General features: G+C 48.0%; 1 protein-coding gene across 4 annotated transcripts in view; it reads right to left on the minus strand.

Moving 5' to 3' along the window:
- Positions 1 to 1,153: 1,153 nt before the first annotated feature.
- The window catches only part of IL13RA2 (interleukin 13 receptor subunit alpha 2), a 30,389-nt gene continuing 10,694 nt past the window's right edge, over positions 1,154 to 20,848 (minus strand). For all 4 annotated transcript variants that reach the window (XM_054039929.1, XM_054039928.1, XM_054039927.1 and 1 more), the window contains 7 exons: positions 20,433 to 20,586; positions 19,173 to 19,293; positions 14,376 to 14,560; positions 9,630 to 9,787; positions 7,982 to 8,126; positions 5,647 to 5,749; positions 1,154 to 4,634 (listed from right to left, as the gene is read on the minus strand). In XM_054039929.1, the coding sequence (XP_053895904.1) occupies positions 4,586 to 4,634; positions 5,647 to 5,749; positions 7,982 to 8,126; positions 9,630 to 9,787; positions 14,376 to 14,560; positions 19,173 to 19,293; positions 20,433 to 20,586 (915 nt within the window). In that variant the 3' untranslated portion in view covers positions 1,154 to 4,585. The remainder of the gene's footprint in view (positions 4,635 to 5,646; positions 5,750 to 7,981; positions 8,127 to 9,629; positions 9,788 to 14,375; positions 14,561 to 19,172; positions 19,294 to 20,432; positions 20,587 to 20,848) is intronic.

Below are 20,848 nucleotides of genomic sequence, written 5' to 3' on the forward strand. Positions count from 1 at the left end.
GTGGCGCAGTGTCTTTCTCAGGGACTGGCCGCGCTGCCGGCTGGCGATGCGCGCCGTCTTCCTGCCTTCACAGGCAAACAGGATCTAAGACTCTGAAAACTGGCAGTTTGCGCCTGCAGCCATGTTTGGGCACCAGGATTATACCTGCAGCCTGATTGCTGCTGAGTTTTACGGCGCTGCCTGGCTGTTGTAAGCCAGAGGGCAATGGGCAAATGGCTCTCTGTGTTTGTCAGAGTTGCTGTTATAAAGACAAGTAAGGTCCAGACTGAATTCAAGTCCAGTTTATTAAAAAAAAAAGTCATGGACGTTACAGCCAAACTTTTCAAACTTGGCTGTCTGACAGCCATAGCTGGTGACCTGATTGCTCGCACTGCAGGGCATCCTTGGATTTTGGAGGCGGCCTGATGAGACTTGCTCCCTGCCCTTTCTCTGGCAAAAAATGATCAGGCCGCGGGCTCATAGTGAGAGTGTGCAGGATAAAAGCAAGATATGTTTATAGCTTTTGGTCCCCGTCATGGAGCAGGAACGAAGTGTCACACCAGCTGCCTGGCGGGCCTGCCCTGAACCGGCAGCATTTTTCTAGAATAGCGTCACGGAGGAGGGCAGAGTCCTTCCCCTTGCAAGGCAGGAGTGAGCACTACCTGCTATGCTTCAGCGCTTCCTCCATTCCCAGCAATGGTGCTTTCCATTGGTCCCAGCTGCACATGGGGGGTGGGGGTTTTTCCTCTCTCCGGAGATTTTTTCCTATGCTCAGTTTTTCTCCCTGTACCCCACTGGACAAGGCCTACCTGGCTGGAGGCTTTACCCCCTCCAAGTGCTAGGGCGAGTGGCCCAGATCCGCCCCTGCTGCTGCTCAAATCAGAGCCAATGGCACGCTGCACCTTTACACCAGCAGAGACGCCCTGAGTTCGTTTGAGTTTTTCTTTTCACTCAGGCCTTTCAATTCTTCAGCAACTGTTGGTGCATGTCTGCAGAACTACGCCAGACCAGGCCTTTCCCCCCCTCTTTGGGTTTGTTAGAGTTTGTGAGGGACTTCGGGTAGAAGTGCACATCTGAAAAGAATACCTTTTAATCACCAGGGTAAAGACAACTTGTGCATTTGGAATAAATTCTGGTCTTTTCCGCCCCTACTGGAATAACAATAAAGTTTGGAGGTGTTTGGCCACTGAGTTTTGTGGCAAGAAAGTTTATTAATTTAGGAAATAAGCACTAATACAAGTATCAAAAATAAATATGGTCCAAGTTAAATGAACAGACCCTGGTACAACATTGGCATTAAGCAACCTGACAGATGCCGTGGACTTGAAATGAGCCTCAAAGTCCTGTTATGTTTCTTGAACCACTGGGCCAAGCAGCCAACACACCTCACCCCTGTCCCCCAGTTCCATAGTTTCTTAGCCTGTTTTATAAGCATTTAAAAAAAATAAACTTTGCAGTAACAGTTGCCTGAGTGAGGTAACCGAGGTGGCAGCAACGTTTAATTAGTGTCATTTCTTTTGTGACTGTCACAGAAGTCAAGCTGTGCTTTCGGTTAATTTCTTCTTCCCTCTCCAACCTTCTACACGTGTTGGGACGTCACATCAACATTCGTGTGACCGTGGTAATTCCCAGCCTTTTTTTCTGCCCATTATAAAAATTACCAAATGCTTCGAATACATTTTTCCTCCCCAAGACTTAAATAATCCCATGTATCTCTTACTCACTAGGTCTCGGAAGAATCTGCGTGGCCTGGGGCTGAGTCAGCGTGAATATGTTTATTACTATCCAAAACATGCAAGCCAGACACTGACGAGGCTGGGTGACTACGGGAGAATATGTTGCCACACTCAAGTACCACAGCTGTGTGGACTGTGGCCGGGGCCGGTTCCAGACACTAGCTTGGCAAGCAGGTGCTTGGGGTGGGTACTGCGGAGAGGGGCAGCAGGTCCAGCGATTTGGCGGCAATTCGGCGGATGGTCCCTCTCTCCAGCTGGGAGTGAAGGACCTTCCGCCGAATTGCCGCCGCAGATCGCGATCGCGGCTATTTTTTTTTTTTTTTTGGCTGCTTGGGGCGGCCAAAACCCTGGAGCCGGCCCTGACTGTGGCCCCTAGTTTAGCATGTAGTATTACTCACAGGACGGAGCACTAAGATAATAGCTGCCTGTGGGCTATTTTGGGTTAACCAAACCAGCCACTGTAGCGGCTCGGAATGGCTTATTGCCAGCGGAAATGACAGTGTGTGGGGGAGTGATGAGGGGATCACAAGCACACACCACACCTGCACGAAAGCCCAGGCAGGTCATCTGATACCAGCCACTTATGCTGGGTCGCTAAAAGAAATTGGCCCCTGCATCTCCCCAGCCCACAGACAGCAGCAACTTACATGCTGACACTGCAAACCACCATAATCTGTCCCCCAGCACACAACTGGTCATTGACCTCCCTTCAGCTGCACAGAGCACCGGGCAGCTCGCCAGCAGCCTCTCGCTGGCGTGAGCCATTTGTCTTCGTGCAATACCCTTTAATTTGGAGAGTCCCTGGCCAGGCTGACCTGCTTCTCAAACAACAGCAGCTTTGCACATCTGCAGCAGGCAGGCGCTCTCTGGCACGCCTGCTATTTTATTTACAGAGCTCGCCACTTTCCTAATTGTGAACGCTAACGAGGCACTGAGTCCTGAGGGGGGCTGCAGCTACCTGAGACGAGGTGGTCTATCAGCTCATCGCTGCATCCGCTGGGGTAAGATGCTTCAGGATGCTCCTGAAACAAGGGGGGGAAGTTGGCCTGGCTCAACATTTGTTTGTTGTGGCAGTTGGTCATTTGTCTCAAAATGTCATATTGAAAATTAAACATTTCCCATTTGCCCGTGCAATCCTGCACCTAATTTACATTTTTTTTGCATTTACATTTAATTGCATTGCAGTGTAAGTCATTGGTTATGCACCCAGCGGGACCCTTGCCTGCACACACACCTGACTGACATGCAGTAACTGTGCACGGATGCACACATCCATCAGGCAGTTGGACGCACTTTTTTAGTATGCCCCAGTGCATGTGTGCCGTTTGAAAATCAGAGTAAAGAAAGAATGAGCCAGTGTGCTTTTAAACAAACATTCCCGACAGCATTCATATGTACTGCTCCCTTTGCCAGTGTATTTTAGAAACATCCATGAGCCAAACACTTCTGCATGAAGGGACATGGTGGATTGGTACTGAGAGTCTCAGCTCAGGGCCAGCGTTTAGTTATTTCTGATTCCATCCCATGCCTTGAGCCTGTGTTCACCTTTTCTGTGCTTGTGCTATATTGTCAAGTCCAGGACTGCTCCCTTCTCTGTTAGTAAGCGAGGCCCAATCACGGCGTTACAAAGGCCCAATCATACTCAAAACATCTTTTGTCCCCCAGCTGCACGTCCGTCTCTGAGCACGACCCACACACAGTTTCCATGCCCCAGGTGAGGGTGCAGGTTCAGCCCTTTGCCCATAGGACGTTACGATTTTCTGATCAGATGAAGGCAGCTGTTGGACTCAAGTTTGTGGTGATTTGAAATTCACCTTTCCAAGCATCAGCTAGTCACTGAGAATTCCCTCCTTCTTCTGAACCCTCCTCCCAGGACACATGTTCACTGAGAGAGTTGTGGAAAGTGAGAATACGCCTAAAGCAAGCTCCAGGAGCATCGGTGCAATGTGATTTGTCCATGATCAGCACTGGGCTCTTTTTACTCCACAGGCTTTGTTTAAAGCTGGTCAGACATTTCCTCTGCTGGGCATAAGGGTCTTTCAGATCTAGGCACCTCTGGGTGCTTTGTAAAGCCGTGTTTTCCGTGTCCAAGTCCTGCAGGACATCCCCTTCCAGCACTTGACAGCGTATCCTTGGGATTTGTTCCTCCAATGATCCATCTGCCATGCACTGTATTTGTAAGCACAGCCATTTCCTGCAAAAAACCGTTTCAAGGTCTCCTCTTTCACAAATAACTGTGGCTTGGAAGATGACATGATTAAATAAATGCAGTTAAATAATTTTCCCTGTTTAAAAACTAACAGTGGACTGAAAGAAGGTAGCGAGGAGCCGGCAGGGAAATATACCATATGGTGCTCAGTTGACTGTGGACGATAGCATCTAGCAACCTTTCCTAGGCTGGTGGGTATAATCTCGATCTTCCACTGAGTTTCCATCATGTTAACAGTGTTTCCACCCATTCTTATAAACACACACAGCAGACCTGTCGATATTATTCATCACAGTCTCCACTGCCTCCTTTTTTGCCCCGTTATTTTATCAGAAAAAATTATTCCAGCATCAGTCAATAAACTTCTCTGACCTTCGTGTTGTTGGACTATAGAAGCATAGTAAGTGTGGGTGGGGAAGTAGAAAAGCCTCGTAAGAAGTTCAGGTTTCATGTCTGTTCTTGGGATGATCTATTGGACACAAGCTGCACAACAAGCCCATTTGCAGCGTTAGCATCCCACTGGAGCGTGTAATTTGCCAAGAATGCCAAGAACCTGAGCTTGGCATGGGTCTTTATTATGGACATCAATAACGTTCATAATGCAGCAGTAAGTTCCACTGACATCTCACAGGGCATCTCTGGAAATCATTTTGTTCAGGAATTAGTCCAAATATAGAGATGTAGGGGATATATTTTTCTCTCCATTTGTTCTTAAAAATATAAAAAGGCAAATAAAAACCAGAAATATCAACGTGTAGGTATATATAAAATCCAGGACATCCAAATAATTGATCTATTTAATAGGCTTCAATTCAACTCTTATTAGAGTGACAATATTTCTATAGCTAACTCTTCCTCTGCATTGACACCTGCATCAGTAAAAACAACAACAGACTATCCACGTGCTTTGAGATTATGTGGTCATAGAGAAAGAGTGATTCTGAACATCGGGTTCAAGGGTAATTTGCCTGATATAGATCCTAAGGGATACCTCTGACCCAAAGAACATTTCATTAAGTAACTAGGATGTGGGTAATTAATTTACCAGACCTGCTTCCCTCTGTGCAATCATTCATATGGGAAAATGTCTACTCAACAATGCATGTTAAGCGATATTGGCATAAAAAGTGTGGGGCAGCATCTCCACGTGAACTGACATAGTTCCACTACGGCTTGGACAAATTTACCCTGGGGTTGAAGATCTGCCCCCATGGCTTTGGGTACAGATGCTGGCATTAGTTACACTGGTGTAAGTTGGGAGTAACTCCATTGGAACGAATGGAAACAGTTGAGAATTACACTGGGGTAACAGAAAAATCTGATCAGAAGTGTAACTTACATCACCTGAATTTGACCTAGACAGTTAGGAGGAAGATGTACCCGCTCACTCCCTGGGCCTTTCTAATATGTTGTATAGCATGAAGCCGACACAAAAACTGTCACTCTTATTTCGACATTTGTGTGATAAGGAGAGCTTATGCACAATAGCGGTGTTGGTTAACAGTAACTGTTAATATTGTATTAAACTTAATATTCATTGCTAGCATGTGAAACAAATATTGTTTAATGCCAGTCTCAGGCTCAGGTTCTGCTCTCAGGTCACTGTCAATGGCGATAGAATATGACATTATATCAGTTGTACTTTACTTCATTTCATTTCTAACTGCACCGTCTGAAACGCTAGACAGAAGCATGGCGCGTACAAGTTGCCTTAGCACTTACCTTTTCTTGCGCTGTGCAGCTAATATAAATATGATGATGACAGTCAAAAAACTTAAGACTACTGCAATGAGGATGAACAGCTGCTTTTCATCTTTTCTGGACACTGTGAAGACAAACCACAAAGCATTAAAGGAATTTCTCCATTTGGTAGTAATTACATTACACTGTAAAAAGACTGGAGCCAAGTACAAAATCCCATTTTCCCATCATATGGGCTAGCTTATTATTAGATTTAACATGCTGCACACATCCATTAATCCTTGCAAATATTTTAGGTTTAGCCACATTATGCCAGCTGTGGACTGTATTTTGTCCACCATTGCTGCTCTTTGCTGAACTGAGATTTTTATCACCCACTCACTTCAAGAGGGAACCATCTTTCACAAACCTTGAGGCAGTGGTCCCAGTTCTGATCTCACGCATGCTGGTGAGAGTCTGGGGTGCTATTTGCAGCGGTGTAGTGGCACTGGGGTGATAATGTGTTTTTATGAAGGGAATTAACGTTTTCACAATTCTTGTTTTAGCTTTTCCAATTGCCAAGGAAAGGAAGTGCCTCCCGCAAAACATTGCCAATCTGAATAGCCCCAGCGGACAGAGGGGAGACAGAAATTACTGGCATCCCCATTTCACAGATGAGAACGTGAGGCCTAGAGGGGTTACGTGACCCGCCCAAGAATACACAGGAAGCCATAAGAATAACCCTCTCCAATCATGTGCTGTACAGGGCACTTAGCAGGTTTTTATAATTAGGACTCAAAACAACTAACCTCATGAAACTGATTTTAAATTCAGTCCAGAAAGGCCCACTGTAACCATGACACTCATGTAGCCAGGTCACAGAAACTATACGACTGGTCACCTGCATCCTAGGATAACCCAGTGTGGCTTGAATGTATTAATGTGTAACCTCCTCACCCCCCCAAAAAACCACCATGCCTTCCTCCTCATCTCACAATCCTTCGTGGTTGCAAAGGCTGCTGGGATTTAGTTCATGGGAAGACCCAATGGGGGTGGTTTCGGTGAGGGATGCTGGTCTCCTTCTCCCCCTCCCAGCGACTGTTAAGTCTCGCAGCTCAGCTCCCTCAGCGCCCAGAGCTGAGAGCCGGGGCTGGGTCTGAGGCCGGAGCAGAAGGCTGGGCAGGTTCCTAGCAACAATACGATTTTGCTGACTTCTTCCCCTCTCCCTGTGGGTGCAACTCGGGTAATCCCCGTTACGACCCCCACCCCCGAGGGTCACACCATATGGGCTGGGAAAACACCAGCATCTTGAGCTTTCACCACCGCCTGCTAGCAGCCAGTGTGCAGACAGCTAGCAGCCAGTGTGCAGACAGCAGCAGTCTGAGTACATGGGATGAGACACACATTCCAGGGAATGGGGTGTGACCCTGAGCCCCCCGCTACATGAGCTTAGAGCCAGATATTCCCTCCAGCCGAGTCTGGCCAAAGACTCACCACCCTGCTGTACTTGCTGTTGGAGCGTTCCACTATCCCTGCATTCATTCAGATTGCTGCTCTCACCGCTAATTAAACCAAGATCCCCACATGCTGCTTCCCAGAAGAGGTGTGTCACACATTTATAAGTGGGTTTACTCGCTAATCTCATGACTGGTGCTGTCCTGGGGTGACCAGATCCAGAAATGCCATGGCTGCGACCCAGTCTGGGAAGTGATTTGCTATTGGGTTGCCTATACGCATCTGCTTCATAGCAAAGGGGGCTGTATCCACGTGCTGCCCCTTTGCTTCTCAGAGAAGGGCTCATCCTCCTAGAGCCCTCTTCTCCCCAAATCCCCAGCCCCATTTCAGCAACCAGAAATCCCCTCTGGCAGCTAAACCCTCGCCTTCCACGCCAAGGTCAAGTAGGGTCTCCCTGGTGAGCCCCCAGGATGTGGTTCTCCACAGTCCACTGCTTCCTGAGGCTGCATGGTCCTGTATTCAGAACAAACAATGGCCAACGGACCCACGGACAGCACAGCACCTCCTCTGGCCCTAGTCCCCAAATCCTGCCCCACAGAGACTTGGAAAGTGTTCTCATGGAACCGGGCTGCATGGCGTACTGGGGTGCCGAACTCCCCGCAGTCACCTCTGCAAAATTAGCCCCTGCCCAGCAAAACTGCTTCAGTTCTGCGGCCAGCAGAGCACTGCGTGGCCACCAAGAAGCAGTTTCCTGCCTGTAAAACGGAGGGGTGGGGGGTGTTTGGTGAAGGTTAAATAGCCCATGTCTGCATTGTGCTTTGAAGATGCAAAACTATCTCTGGGCAAGATCCCCAGTTCTCAGTCCCAAGACAGACCGATAAAGGGGGCCCAAACCGCACTAGTTTCTTTTACTGTCTCCTACCGTAGAAACACTCCCGCGTCCATTCACTCCAAAAGCCCTTGTCGGCGCAGAACATGTTTGTTTTCCCTCGTACACGGACACATGAGACGCGGCTGCGATTGGCCTGGGAGAAGGTAAAGGCGGTTTCCACTTGGGTTGAGGCAGCCTGAGAAAGAAGCGAACATGCAGAATAAAGAAGGTTGATTGATTACGTGCTACAGGATTTAGACCAGGTCTCTACACTAGAAACTGACATCAGTAGATCTGTGTCTCTCCACACCCCTGAGCTACGCAGTTACACTGACATAACCCCCGGGCTAGATAGTGCCAAGGGGAGAGCGTCTTCTGTCAATAGAGCGACTGCTCCTGCGGGGGCTGGTTAACCCCCCCAGGAGGCCGGCTTTGTTTATTTTACATGCATTTAGTGATGGCTTTCTACAGACCTAGCCTGAGTAAAATGAACAAACTAACCAACAGTCTAAATCAGTTGTACTTGCATGTGAGCTACGTCCACAGTTTATTCTTGCTAATTTGTGGAGCCCTTCGTAAAGTTACCTGACTGGCGGATTATAATTTGCCAGTAAACACAGCATTACAGGACCATGCCCTGAAGAGACTCCAGTCTATACAGACTGGCCAGAGGAGCTGGGAGAAAGGAAGTACTGTTATCCCCATTTTACAAATGGAAAACTGAGCCCCAGAGAGATGAAGCGACTTGCTGGTGGTAACACGTGGAGTCTGGGTAAACACTAGATTTGAACCCAGATCTCCTAAATCCTAATTAGGGGCCGTAGCTATAAAACCAGGCTTCACCCAGAAAGAAATGAACATCTGATGGTACAGTTGCCCCTAGAAGTGATTATATGCTCCTCCCCAAAACACACGTCTGTTCCCTTTTTAAAGCCTTTGTTCTCTTCTCTCCAAGAGCTGGCAATAAGAAGTAGGGTCTGGCATAACAATCTCAGCCCTCTGCTGCCCGTTCAGGCACCAAGCAGGGAGGTTGCTTGCAATAGCATCCCCACCACCCATTCAAGCACTGCGAAGAGCGTGGTGCAGGCAGTTCTGCCCCCTTCACCCGTGGAAGCCGGGGGAGCCAGGCATGACAGCCTGCTCCCCCTGCCTCCCACCCATTCGAGTACTGGTGTCGGGGCTAGTCAGCCGAGGGGAAGCCAGAGTCCTGGGGCACTAAGCTCAGCTGGGGGAAGGACTGACATGCTTTTACATCCATGCACAGGCACGATGGCGAACCTGCCAGCCACGTCTCTCTGCCCCTCGCAGATCTTACAATCCAATCCGGAAGGCACAAGATTGGATCTTTTTCTAGGTCACCTTATATTCCATCTGTCGAGGGCAGATCCTGCCCTCTGTTACACCACTGCACGTCTGGAGCAGGCTCTAGGCCAGTCTCTGTCTTCAGCGGGTCAAACTTTGCCCCAATGCACCCATAAAACCTCACTCCTCACCGGCTTTTACAAACTGGTGGCAGCTAATGAGCCTTCCCACCATTCAGTGCAGGGCTGTTCCTTGCCTGCTTCAGCTTCCGGCCCACCCATCCCATCCTGACGGCGAGGAGATGGAACAGGCTTCAGGATGAGCAACCTTCTTGCTCATCTTAAACTAGAACCCTGTGTAAGAAAACTGGTTATCAACAACCGTGTGCGTCGCATACCGTCCAGGGAGCATCAGCGTCGCCATCGTGTTCTGTCAGCTGCACCTCGTAGTCCAGGCAGTGCGGGGGCGCACCCCCAGCAGGAGGGCTCCATTCCACGTGAACATCCTCACAGGCAGAAATGGAAACCGACAGCTTCTCAGGCGGAGAAGGTTTGACTGAAAAGGAGAGAGACAGGATCAGACCTTCCACTGGGGAAATCATTTTTCCCTTCAGTAGTGGTTGAACATCAGCGGCTTCTCCTGAGACCGTACCCAGTGTCCACTGTTGTCCTGACAACCAGCTGCATGATGTGGGCTGCGTTGAAGACAGATGTGGGCCATTATACTTCATTCCGAATGTCAATGTGAATTAGATTCTTCCCCTGAAACATGGGGTTTGGTACTTAAAGCTCTTTAATGCATGGCAAGTCTTTTGAGAGGTTATTGTAGGTAAATGGCATTGATCAGCATCACAGTTCAGGGCAACTGGACTTGTATTTCCCTCCATGGTCCAGCCGGGGCACCCATATTTAGGCTTCTGGCTCTCCAGCCGACACCTCTCTTGGGTGGAGACATGCGTCTCTCTCCCTCCTGACCAGGGTATTTTCAGACTGCCGAGCGCCCTGCCTACACTGTGAATTCCCCAGCAACATCAGGACTGCGTTACTTTCCTCCTCAGAGACCAGAAACAGTGTCATTGCCATGGTGAAATCACCACACAGCTCTTTCTAAGCAAGCACCTATTCCTAAGGTAAAAGCATTACAGGAAAAACAATAAAAGAACCTATGGGCATGATAATGAGCTTACCAGATGACACCCAACACCAGCAAGGGCTCTAAGCAGTCCTTCAACCCCCTCCCTGTGAAGTTTTCCTGCATTTGCCAGGTCGTAACCCCTTTGGCTCAGAACAAGAATGAGTCATTCCAACTCTTCCCAGCAAAGATTGGAACCTGTCCATTTGCTGGATCAGAACAAAGGCCCGGAGTGAGGGGGGGGGGTTAATTAATTAATGGAGATATCCTATCTCTTAGCACTGGAAGGGACCTTGAAAGGTCATCAAGTCCAGCCCCCTGCCTTCACTAGCAGGACCAAGTACTGATTTTGCCCCGATCCCTAAGTGGCCCCCCTCAAGGATTGAACTCTCAACCCTGGGTTTAACAGGCCAATGCTCAAACCACTGAGCTATCCCTCCCGCACCAGGTTATTTAACCTAAGTCCTTTCTTTGTCTGTTGGTCACTGGAGAATCCAGTCTGACCCAGCCCATGGGAGCCTCTCCAGGTGATGGTACTGCTTGGACGATATTGCAACCCACGTGAATTTGCCTAATCACCCTCCACTGTTCTTAATCCCTGGCAGGGAATTCTGCACAGTGCCTGGCCCACAATGATACAGTCATTTAATTCAGTAAGGTTCGTCCAGGATATTGCCGCCATCAGCACATCATCTGTCACTGTGCAAAAGCTTGTAGCAAATCTCCATCTTGTCACTAACTGCACCCGGGTTTGCGTTAGCTTGCTGTTGTGAACCTGGGCGCGAAGATGTCCACACACCAAGGGAACATCCACCCTCTGCCAGAGGCTTTGCCTTCTCTTGTGTACATTTGGGGTCTGAGCAGGAGGAGTCACGGCATTTCCTGCCTCCTGGGGGGAAGCGACAGTGGGGTCCCGTGTTCTTCTACTATAGAAATTGTTAATGATTGCTCCCTTCTTAAGTAAGGGTCTATCATGGACCCATACTGTGCCTGAGAGATTTTTAAGCAGAATTCCACATTAAAATCAATGGCTGTGCATTTGTGAGAGTATTGGGCTTAAAAACCTATGGCATAATACAGTCCATAATACCTAGAGCTTTGGCTTCAATGGTAAATGTTCCAGGACTTAAGATATCCTTTTTGTCAAACCAGCTTTGTCTCATGAGGTTACATATTGCAGACCAGCAGCAAGCTTATTTGTGCCGTCTAAAAATAATGCAATTGCTTGCAATCGCAGAAATTAGAGCTGGAAGAGAGCCCTGGTGAGTAGAGCTGGTCACAAGATGGAAAAGTTGAATAGAAAGAAAGAGCATTCACCGTTAATTTTCTATTTTAAAAAGGCTGTTTTTCATCAGAAAAAGACTTTCAAATGAAAAATGTTGGCCAGCCTTACTCTGGAGTCATTACGGCTGTTCCCAAGCCAGCAGCATAACAATCAGAAGTGTTGTTAATACTAAAGAGATCAGTCAATCCCAGTCACATGCAAATTTCCTAGGTAGAAACATTCTAAATTGCCTTCAAATATAATGATAGCTAAAAGGAGCTAAATTCATAGGTGATGTGTAAAATGGTATACAAAACCCGTTACAGCCCCCTACTCTATTACACAACCTATATCCTGATGTGTCTCTCCCACAACTCAAATCCTGATTATCTCACACGCTTTAATGATTTCATCCTCATGACACCCCCGGGAGGGAGAGAGAACTCGTTCTCCCCTATTACGGCCGGGCAAACAGGGCTACAGAGCTAGTGAGTAGAACACAGAGAGAGGAACTGATTTTTCAGTTCACTGTCTGTTAAATAAACTAAATTCAGGTCAACTTGAAACAAATATTTTCAGCAAACCAAAGAGTAAAATTTGTTTTGGATCAAAATGTTTCTTTTCATTCTCAAGCCTTTTTAAACATTTTTAATTTTGTAAGAAATGTAAGAAAATTTCAAAACAAAAAGTCATTTCAAATTGAAAAATCAAAATGTTTCTTTTTGAAAGTGTTGGGAAAAAAGGTTTAGATTTTTTCAGATTGTTTTCAGACTTTTTCCACCCCCCAAACAAAAGTAATTTGGTGAATTCAGTACAAATTTGGAAAAATTTTCTGTCAACCCGAATCTGCATTTTTGGCACAAAAATGTTTCAGGCAAAAACTTCTGCCTAGTTCTAATATTAAGTGACTTGCCTAAAGTCATACAGGAAGCATGTGGCAGCCTTCCTCCACCAACATATTTATGCGAGAGTAAGGGAACGTAGCCTGGTGCGATTTCCATGCTACGAGGCCCTACCAAGCGACAGTGGAGCACATTTGTTCTCTGTTCTATTAGCTGTCCAAGCCACACTCCTGTTTTTGGTTCCCCGGGGTGCAGCTCCCTCTAAACTCACTTACTGTATGAGCCAAAAAGTCTAACAGTAACTGTCATACTGCATCCAGTTGTGTATCTCTTGGTTTTAATAACAAGCTGAAAGGTCCCTGCACTTTTCTGAATTATCACAAGTTGTATTAAGACACAGAGAAGCTGTTTCTGTTCCAGTGGCAATTCTTATTCAATCACCCACAGCCAGTAATATGCCACATCAGGCACTAACCGCACAGTACAGAACGGAGTCCTTGCTCCCACCAGTACTGACTTCCGGCAGTGCTGCCCCGTCATTCTCAGAGTGACGATCATCTGAAGGGCCAGCCAGTGACACAGTCGCTAGGTGAAAGAGGGGAAAACACCTCTCCTGTGAGCAGGAACCCACCTCCCCACTTTCTCCCAGCATCTGCAACAGTCTGCTTCTTTCCACGGTTATTTACAAAATTCTCCCTTAACATGGGCATTAGGGTGGCACTAGGAAACACCTTTGTAGACCGGTTATCACATGTAGGGCCAAATCCAGAGGTCTGGGGGAGAGGATAAGTTCAGGTGACTTACCCCTACTTCCAGTGTCCTCAATGCGACTGTTAAAACAGTTTAGACATCCTCAGTTGCCACTGTTTACTGAGACATTGAATTTGGCCCTTAGACTGGACTAGCACCAACTGGCTTCTTGTAAGTGAGCCTGTAGTTGATTTTTTTAAAATGTGCCCAGCACTTTCCCCAGCCTGTAAGCGCCTTTAACGCACACAATAGTTACTGCAAAGTTTGAAGACTTCAGTTCAACACCTAAATTACCCAGTCATTAGTGCTGCCAAGCCAAGTCTGTAAAACTATCCCACCAGCCCATTAGGGCCAGAACCTTAGCTGGTGTAGAGCAGCAAAGCTTTCTGTTCAGAGATGTGAACGTTTTCTAGGGTTGCCAACTTTCTGACCGAACAAAACCGAACACCCTTGCCCCCGCCCCTTACCCGAGGCAGGGCCGGCTCCAGGCACTAGCTTACCAAGCAGGTGCTTGGGGCAGCCACTTTGGAGAGGGGCGGCACGTCCAGCTGTTCGGCAGCAATTCGGCGGAGGGTCCCTCATTCCTGCTCGGAGCTAAGAACCTCCCGCTGAATTGCCCCCGCAGATCGCGATCGCGGCTTTTTTTGTTTTTTTTTTGTTTTGGCTGCTTGGGGCGGCCAAAACCCTGGAGCCGGCCCTGACCCGGGGTCTCACCCACTCCATCCCCTCTCCTCCCTCTGTCACTCTCTCTCCCCCGCCCTCACTCACTCGCTCATTTTCACCAGGCTGGGGAGGGTCCCTTTTCGACTGGGTGTTCGGTTGAAAACTGGACATCTGGCAACCCTCTGGCCTCCTGTAAAGCCCAGGGCAGGGAACCCTCCCCCTGTGAATCCTGCACCTACCTCAATCATTTGAGGTTGAACTGGAGAAGATCTTTTACCGAGACAGCCAGGCTTGAGTTAAAGACGGCCAGTGATGGAGACTGTACCACATCCTTTGGTAAGCAGTTCCGATAGTTAATTACCATCGTACTTACAAACCCCTGAAACCTGGCTCCAAGACAGCTACTGAACCATCCCAGGATCTACTAGACCATTTAAGAACCCGCATCTTTCCCCCCAGAGCCTGCACAAAGAGATGGGGCCGTTGTCATTACCTAGGTTCTGGAGATGGAATGTGAAGTAGGAGGGTCTCAGCTGTGTGGACTCTGAAGAACCATTAACACAGACGTTGAAATCAATATATTCTGCCTGCCTCAGGTTTTGCAACTTGCATCCAGTATTTCTTCCATGAGTCTGAATATAGTCACTGCATTGCACTGCGTGATCCAGCCCTTCGTACCTATGCATAAGGTAGGAAAATTCTGTGACATGCCATATTTAAATCAGGGATTTTTAAAATATTTGCACTGCGGTTTATTCTTCAGAAAGATCTGCCAGGTCATTGACTAAAATAGTATTCATGATCCAATGATTCAGTGAAATAAATATGAGAGATCAATCAAAAATCTACACCGGAATGGCCTCTTTAATCATAAGTCAGAGTGAATAAATATTAATATCACTACTTTATGATCATATAAAAACATCATATTAAACATGAATCCTTTTTGTTCCCAGGCTGGCTGTGGTGAAAAAGCATTTGGAACTGAAAAAGAAGTTGTGTTTCATTTCCTGTTTTAAAAGATTGAGGGTTAAAAAAAATTGCAACTAATTAATGTAGGGCAAGGAGGCAGAAGAAGTCTTGTATTTTAATCTGCTCTTCTCTAAAGTTTCAGGCTAAACCAAATTAAAAATATGTTTACAAAGAAGGCCATGACTCAGTCAAAGTCTGGTGAGTAACACTGCAGCATTCTTGGAAAGAGGCACGCCCAGGTTATCGGGTAAGCCATCAGGGGGTCGCTCGTGATGACTGATGAGGTGCCATATGGCTGAGCGTTAGAACGTGGAGACTGCAGCTTTTACATCTGGAGCCAAACATACAGAACGTTCCCTTTTGCAATGAGGTCATGCAGCGCAGGAAGATTGCAAAGTAACACATCCCCTGACACAAGGCAGCAAAGTGCGTCAGTCTGCTGGAAACCCTGGAAGGTCTGGTCACTAAATGGACTCTAAGCCGAAGAGGTGCAAGCCCTTTCTTTCCAGGTACTGCACCCTGGGAAGATACTAGTGTAACAACTGCTACTCTGGGTCACCAGCAGGCATTCATCCCAGGGTTACGAATTCCAGCTTCTACCAGCAGAGCTAACGGAGGAACTCCCCTCGCTCTAGCAGCCTCCTATCCCGAGACCAGCTCCTCCAGAGGAAGCATGGCACACCCTGAACCCTGGTGTACACCACACCAGAGCCAGGAGCTCTTGGGGAGGAAGTGGTGCCTTGACCTGGAGCTGGGGGTACCTCGTTCTCTGTCACAGTAAGTATCTGCACGGTTACATTTCCCAAGGAAATCGCAGCCTAGTGCAGCATCGGGAATCCCTCCCCTCATCTGTGCCGGGAACATTCCTCCAGCCAGGGCCAAAGCAGGCCTGCACTCTGCTGTGGGCTCACGCTGGGAGATCTCCCGCTCACTTGGCTGCTTGCATTGCAGGAATGCTGGGCGCAGGCCAGTGGTGCCAGCAGGACGTACATTCCCAGCGGGGAGGGGGCTGTATACGGGCACGGCAGGGACATGGTGCTGGCCCTGACCCCCTCTGTGTACTGGTTGGTGGCTGTGCTGGCCGGAGGGCTGTCTTTGTACACTGTGGGCCACTGGCACATACCCCTCCCCAGCCCAGCTAGAAGCATTATAGGCTCGTCAGGTATTTCACCTCTGGGGTTCCCATGGAGATACTCCTCCCCTAATACTTCATAACACTGAGCTCCAATATGGTCCTAAACATCCCATACATCCAGGGAGGGAACCGCCTTCCTGCCCAGATCCTGGACATTCCACTAGTGGGTCCATTTCTGCTAGGGCAGGGCTGGTTCCCCAACTTCCCACTTGCTTGGAGTCCTTCCATGAAGTTTGCAGGAGGGCTGAATTTGGCCATTCTGTTCAAAGTCCAGTGGGAGTCCCAGTGCAGAATACATTATCCAGGAAAGGTCGCTCTCTTCACTGGACGTTGCTTTAATAAATAAACAAGCAACTCCTGCAATTTGAAAAATGACCTTGGTGCAGCTGCAATGTTAACTGGAACGCAGTCCAGCTCCGGGCGTTTGTTTCTGTGATGAGGTGTTCCAATTCATAGTCACGTTTTTCAAACAGATCTTTGGCATTACTGTTACTAAAACAACTTCTCATCAGTTTTGATGTTTTTTGGCAAAATTGCTAAAAGCATGTGGAAATCAACAACTGGATAGATGTCGGTGTCCCATTTGCATGGGGGAAGTAAAAACAATGCCTTGCCAGTAATTCACTGACTCACTTTTGCATTGCTTATAACAAATGTGATAGTGTGTTGTTCATTTACTTTGATCCAAAAGTCCAACTTTGTTTTTCCTAAAGAAAAGACTCGTACGTGGCAGCCTGCAGCAGGTCAATAGGATAAACTACACGGAAGAAATCGCTGGACCATGCATGAATTAACGGCCCTTGTCTGGATGGGCTGGCACCACTACACTTTAACAGCCCCTCACTTTTGTGGGATACACATTCAGGGACCCAGAGTGGCTGGGGTGCAAAAGAAGACAAGAGCCTAGAAGCATTAACCTTCAGACTAGGCTGCTCACTAGGACTGGTGAACTCGAGCCAATTCCCACAACAGTCAGATTTACTTGACTTTATGGAGAGCCGAAATGCATGGCTGACATGCTTTAGTTCTGATGGGAAAGGCAGGGGCTTCAAGGTGCAACACACAAATGCAAAATACACACGGCAGCTGCAGAAAGCACAACCCCCGTGACGAAAGGGAACCCTCAGCAGGAGGCAAAGAGGAGGCTGCATTTACAAACTAAGGCCGGGGAGCTCACCCCTCTGGAACTGTGTGCAGATGGGAACGGGCTGTGTGTGCAGTTCTCTCCATGGCGGAGGCCCCGTCCCTGGGGCTAGGTGAGGATGGGGCCTGCAGACTGCAGGCCGTGGCGCTATGGGTGGCGTAGGAGGGACATGCCCAGACTGAGGTACATTTACCCACCGTCCAAACACAGCTGCAGGAGCCGTTAGCATCTCTGCTGATCCTCTCCGTGCTGTGTAACCTCTCTACAGGCGGGTCCAGGGCAGTGGCTGACATAGGGGCAGGGAGGGGAAGGGGGCAGAGGCAGTGAATCCCCCAATGTCCCTGGTCCTACAGCTAACCCCCTAGCCATTCTGCAGAGTGGGGGAGGGTAAACCCCACCCACTCTGTTCTGCTACTGCCCTCCTCTGTGGGAGGAGGTGATCTCGCCCTTTAAGAGCTGTCCCAGGTTACCCTGAAGGCAGCCAGAAGGGGCCCCTCTCCAGTCAATTTTGAATCTTGAAAAGTTTAGTCTTTTTTAAGCCATTTGTTTAAGTGCGACTGTGAATCTGACAGTTTGTAGCCCTATGTTCACCTTTTTTACAAGGCTATAATGGATTTTGTACAAATTATGCTTTGTGAGGCATCATTTGAAAACTCATAACTTGCTGATCATTACTGTCCTGGTAAAATGTGTGTGGCAACTTTGTATGTAAAGGTATAAGATTCTACTGAAGAACATTAATGCGACATGCTCCATGTTTACAAAAGCAGGCGGATATCAGTTCCTCAAAGACAAAAGACAAACTGATGCCTCAGCCAAGTGTCAACAAAATCAAATGGTCTGTCGCCTGGTTAAGTGGCCATTCTTTGGCAGGAAAAAGGGCACGAGCAAGAAATTTACATTTTGGCAAAGAAACAGCAGGTGGTTCTGGTCCCCACATATTGTCTGTCTCCTGAACCTCAGCTGGAGATGATTTTCAAAGAAAAAGACAACTATAAGAAAGGAGAACGGAGGTCCCAAAATACTCCTCCCTTTCTCTCTGCCATGGCATCACCACCACCTGAGGATAAGGAAATTAATGCTGAAGTGGGGGAGTGGTCCTGACTGGTAGGATTCTATCCAGTAAGACTGCTAAAGCACGTGGTGAGAGACACCTTTGCTTTGAATTCATTTAGCTTGTTAAGTTAGGTGTTAGTTGCATTTTACCTTTTATTTTCTTGTAACCAATTCTGACTTTTACACCTCATTATTTGTAATCACTTAACGTCTTTTTGTAGTGAATAAATTTGTTTTCTTGTTTTATCTAAACCAGTAAGAGTTTGGATTGAAATGTTTGGGAAACTCCATTTGGGATAACCAGATTTGTGCATATCATTTTCTATTAATAAATGACAGACCTTATATGAGCTTGTATCATCCAGGAGGTGGCTGGGCAGTACAAGAAGCACATTTCTGAGGGAAAGTCTGGGACTGGGAGTTTGCTGGTGGGGGCTGGAGAATTGAGGGGACATGGCTGTCTGTCAGTCCAGATTGTACCCTGGGGAATGTCACAGAATCCCAGGCAGCAGAATACGAATTCTTCCCTATTAGAATATTCAGTGCTAACTGGGACAGTAATAATGATTTAGAGAGCTGCAGATTCCAGACCCAAACCCAAACTTTCCCAGGGCCATTGAGACCTGGGGTTTGGTACAGACAAGTTTAGAGATAAGGCTCCAAGCTACAAGGTTTGGCTCCAAACCCAGAGTTTGGGGGGTTCCAACCTAGGCTTTTGGTTTGGGCACATCTCCGCTAGAATAATTTGATACAAAGGCTGTTTTCAGGAGCCCCAAACCTTGGCTTTCAGGGTTCATGCTTTGTTCCCCATGTCTAGGTGCTAACATCTGTGTGTGGCATTTACCTATGAGTCATGTAATGGGGACACCAGCAACGAAAACAGAATTGCGACGGCTGTTTCTTTGTGCGATTCTAGTGTGCTGTTTGCCCCGTGAGACTGCTCCCCTGGCACCCAAATGCTTCCCCGCCGAGCTGGTACGTACCAATAATATAACTCATAACATGCCCCAGGAGGAGCTAGCCGGCCCCGCTGCCAAGTGCATGTGAGGTGCTCCCAATTGTAATAGACACAGTGGAAGTCTCGGATCTGTGACTCCAGATCTCCTGTTCAAGGAAAAGGAAATAATGACTTTATTATGCGAAAGGCCCCGTTTGGCTGAGCTGAGAAATAGCCTTGCCAACCCATTTGATTTCTCTGAGCCATCATGCTGACTCGGGTAAACAGAACAATCAAAATAATTCGATAGCCACGTGCCAGAGGGACTCACGAGCTTGGCAAACACTTCATTTTAAGTGACCCTTTGCATCTCAAACCCGATTTACATTTATTTATTTGCAACGGAAGGGTGAATAAGTGACCCTGGCTTAATTATTCAGAGGTGACATGTCTGAGCCATTGAGCAGATTTCAGCTAAGGGAAGCAGGGTCACAAGGCAGGAGGCCGGTCCCTGGTTCTGACTCAGTCTATGACTCGATGCGCGTTGTCAGACAACTCACTTCAGGGCTCTGCAATACTTTGCAAAGGGTTTTGAGAGCTGGAGGGGAAAGGCAGCGTGCAAGCGAGACAGTCCTATTGATCGCTGATGGGGAAGGTCAGTCGCATTCTCCCCCCCTGTCAGGGCACGGTGTGGGAGATCGAGCCAGAGTTCTCCTGTCCAGGGACTGCAGAGAGGATGCCTGCACAGGTGTGAGCTGGGAGGTCGAGCCAGAGTGCTGCTACCAGGGCATGGGCATGGGACGACGAGCGTTTAAGGATGTGTCTACGCTGCAATTAAAAACCCGCGGCTGGCCCGTGTCAGCCGGCTCAGGCTCGTAGGCCGTTTAACTGCCGTGTAGACTTGCTGGCTCGGGCTGTAGCCCAGACTCTGGGACCCTGCGAGGTGGGAGGGTCCCAGGGCTTGGGCTGCAGCCCAAGCCCAAAAGTCTACAGTGCCATGAAACAGCCCCGAGAGCCTGAGTTCAACTGGCCCGGGCCAGCCGGGGGCGTCTAACTGCCGTGTAGACCACAACCCTCAACCAACAATGACAATTTGCTAAGCAAAAAAATGGCTTAACCTGGCAAAGAACATTTTCTGCATCTAACAGCCTGACAGGCTCTGCTGCGTCTAATGCACCTCAGGTGATGGAGACGTACTGGGGCAGCAGTAACTTGGTTGTGGGACCTTTCAGTCAGGTCAATACATTTTTCTAGGAAGGCGTAAGGCCTGGAAAGGTCGCATGGGGAACGGCAGCCTGCGTCTTACCTTGTAAAGGAACCTGGAAGGTAGCGTGAGTCCAGTCACTCTTCACTTCAGATTCATTCGTACAATGTCCTTCCAGCAGAGTCTGGACCTTTGCTTCAGTTCTCTTGCTGAGATCAAATCCATCGCCATATTTTAATTTCTTAGTAAAAACAACCTGGTGTAACACAGACAACACTGTAATCAACTTTTGGTGTTTATATTGGCTGCAAAGTTTGCTATGTGTGCTTGCTCTCTACACTGTACTGTGTTATATATACACCATAGGTTTACACACACACACACACACACACACACACACACGCACGCACAATATGTTTCCTGTGGACACAATCCAGACCTTTAACATTCCTATCAAATTTGCACTGTCCAATGCTTATCCAGCACCCAACATTTCACTCCTCTGCACTTCCCTCTAT

Source organism: Malaclemys terrapin, chromosome 9 (genome assembly GCF_027887155.1).
Source record: "Malaclemys terrapin pileata isolate rMalTer1 chromosome 9, rMalTer1.hap1, whole genome shotgun sequence".
NCBI lineage: Eukaryota > Metazoa > Chordata > Testudines > Emydidae > Malaclemys > Malaclemys terrapin.